We start from the raw sequence: 2,774 nt of genomic DNA, 5'->3' as shown, positions 1-2,774 counted from the left end.
CAGATGACAAAAAAAAAAACTTGACAATGAATATTTTTATCCGTACACTTTTGCTTTTGGCGTCACTAAAGAAATGATGTGGGAATATACATTTTTCATTGTGAAGTACTTGTCAATATGTTTTAATATAATAATAATGGCTCAATATGTGGCCCTATGCGCAATAAATAGTATATAATGTATGTCTTTAGTCTTTACGTTTGACTATTATAATGTTACACGTTAAAACCATGTATAATTAATCCGGCCGCCGTATTTTTAAACAGTATATAGTTACAACATGTGTCGAACTCAATAACGTATTCAACGACATTGGTTTAATACAGTCAAAAGTCGATTCTAAACCAAAGATGTCTAACAATAGTAATTAAACTTAAGTACCATCCCCCAATTGATGCAACTCTAAACCAGCTTAACCAACTCTCACTTAAGCTCAAAATAATTTGTTCTTTAATTTGTCAAATTAACAAAATTTATCTTATTCACCAATCATATCATTTGGTCAATAGGTTCAAAAGTACATCGGACCATAAAGAAGAACTTAAGGTCGCATGAACATCAATACTTCCCTCTTCAACTCCCGGAAACACTACGAGCAAGCCACCAATACCATTACCCGGTCCAGCTCAAGCCGCGATTGGTTTTCCCCAGCCGAAATCATGATCATACACGTCAAACCGTGGAGAGCTTGCGACGACCAAAGAATGATCAGCCAATCTAGTTGTAACCCCTATTTTTGGTATTTTAACATTTCTAGTCCAATTCTTTGCAGAAGTTTTATAACTCTCATTCGTTACTGACCTCACCTTTTGACATATTTGCAAAGCAGTCCAGCCTAGCCCATGATCCAGCATCTCTCCCACAGTTGTTGTAGCTGTCGCGAGATCGATTACATTCCCAAAGCACTCTTTCTTGAGAGGAGGGTTTAGCCTTTGTCTCATATCCGCCGCTACTTTGCATTGTGTTTCTTCTTCTCGGTTGAGACCACTGTGGCTGATGATTGATAGCCATAGATATGCCACAACCGCTTGAAGAGATGAGATTTTCGGAAAAATGGTACCAATTTCGTTGTTGGCTTTCTCTTTGAGATCTTGAATTTTATTTTTAGAGAAGTGAAAAATTCTCTCTTTGGTTGTAGTTTTACAACGTGGTGGCGTCTTCATCTCCGAAACCGGAATATGTACGGGGTAATCGATCGTGTCAAGGAACCAATTTTTTAGAACAAGAGGCTTAATATTAGAAACCGAACCGTTAAGACAAATCTTGGACCAAGTGTGGAAGAAACTCCAGAAGGAAGAACCATCGGCCACCAAGTGATTGTAACCAAAACTGATGAAGACTCCATTTTTCATCTCGGTGACTTGCAATGCAAGCAAGGGCTCCGAGACAAGGGCGTCATGGCTTTCGACGTTGTTTGCAGGGAAAAAATGCGATATGAAATCAGGAACAGAGCCACACGACTGAAGGACATCATTCACGGAGACAGATTCGGCTTTTGCATGGACAAATTTGGCACCTGAACCGTCACAGTCGATGTACACCGACAGCGTGTTGTCTTCGTGATTGTTTACTTTGACGAGACGACCAGCCAACGGGAAATATATCTCTAATGCGGTCGAAAGAGATGCCTTTAATCGAGGGATGATTTGGTTATCTTTGTTGTGTTTGGGGAAGAGGAGACCTCTTTGAGGATAGAAAACATAGAGAAGGTCGAGATCATGAGGAGTTAGATGGATCTTTTCACGACCCGAGTGGTGTACGTTTTCGGGTCGTACAATGCTTGATGAAATAACGTATATAGGAAAACTTGAAGCCATGTCTTCAAAACTTAATGCTCCACATCAACGATGAACAAAATTTATATAGACAATATATAACTATGTAAAAGTTTATCGAGCAGATCTAAATCTACAGAACTTGAACATGTGAAAATGTGAACTCTTGAGATTTTACGGCATAGTGTCCTTAACTATATTGATTTAGTACTTCATATTCATTGGTTGTTACGCATCCACTACAAAGGTTACGTTTGCGGGAAAAGGTTTTGAGCTCAATGACATGGACACATTATCGTTTACGTGTCAAATTGATCAAAACATTTAACGGTTGACTAAAACTGTTTGAGTCAATGTAGGAATACATGTAACGATTCAAAAGTCTAGGTAATAAATTTGAATTATGTAAGGGTTTAGGTTGAAAAACACACGGATCTGTTGTCTAGATAGAAATTTACACTTTCGAAATAGTAGGGATTGTAATTTACCCTTTTCCCTTTCGTTTGCGGCCGGTTGTTAACTTTTGACAACAATCACAGTATATGCTTTATATTGTTTTATGCCGTTTGTAATGGTTAGATTTCGAAAAATAATATTGTTGTTGGTGTTTGAAGCGCCAACAGTCGTGTTGGTCACAAACACGAAAATTATTTTAAATAGTAGTAAAAAATAACAAAAAAATAAAATACAAATATTAAAACAAAGCATGTATTGTATATTATCGAATATTAATATATTAAATTTGATATATATATATATATATACTTTATTGTATTACTGAATATTTGTGGTGTATAAACCTGTTAAAATAATTTTTTTTCATTAGTTAACATGTTTTAGTTTAAAGTTAAATTTAAAACTTTAATAATAAAGTTTTTAGTTCTCTTATACAATTATATATCAAATACATTTTTGATAGGCTCTATATTCAACCGTTGTCAGCCAAGAAATCTTTTCCACATACGTATCTGTTTCCAACAGTTATATCAGCCGTATATG

At 35.9% G+C, this 2,774-nt stretch overlaps 1 protein-coding gene across 1 annotated transcript; it reads right to left on the bottom strand.

Annotated features, from left to right (window-relative positions):
- LOC104733042 (uncharacterized acetyltransferase At3g50280-like) lies at nucleotides 339-1,886 on the bottom strand. The gene has a single exon (XM_019233898.1). It carries the CDS (start codon nucleotides 1,815-1,817, stop codon nucleotides 627-629), a length of 1,191 nt encoding a protein of 396 aa, XP_019089443.1. The 5' UTR covers nucleotides 1,818-1,886; the 3' UTR covers nucleotides 339-626.

This window comes from Camelina sativa, chromosome 12, assembly GCF_000633955.1.
Source record: "Camelina sativa cultivar DH55 chromosome 12, Cs, whole genome shotgun sequence".
Classification (NCBI taxonomy): domain Eukaryota; kingdom Viridiplantae; phylum Streptophyta; class Magnoliopsida; order Brassicales; family Brassicaceae; genus Camelina; species Camelina sativa.
Note: the sequence above shows the minus strand (reverse complement) of the source record. Positions and strands in the feature narration are given on the sequence as shown.

Excerpts from the sequence above, each read along its gene's own strand:
- LOC104733042 (XM_019233898.1), bottom strand. The coding sequence starts at position 1,817 with ATGGCTTCAAGTTTTCCTATATACGTTATTTCATCAAGCATTGTACGA.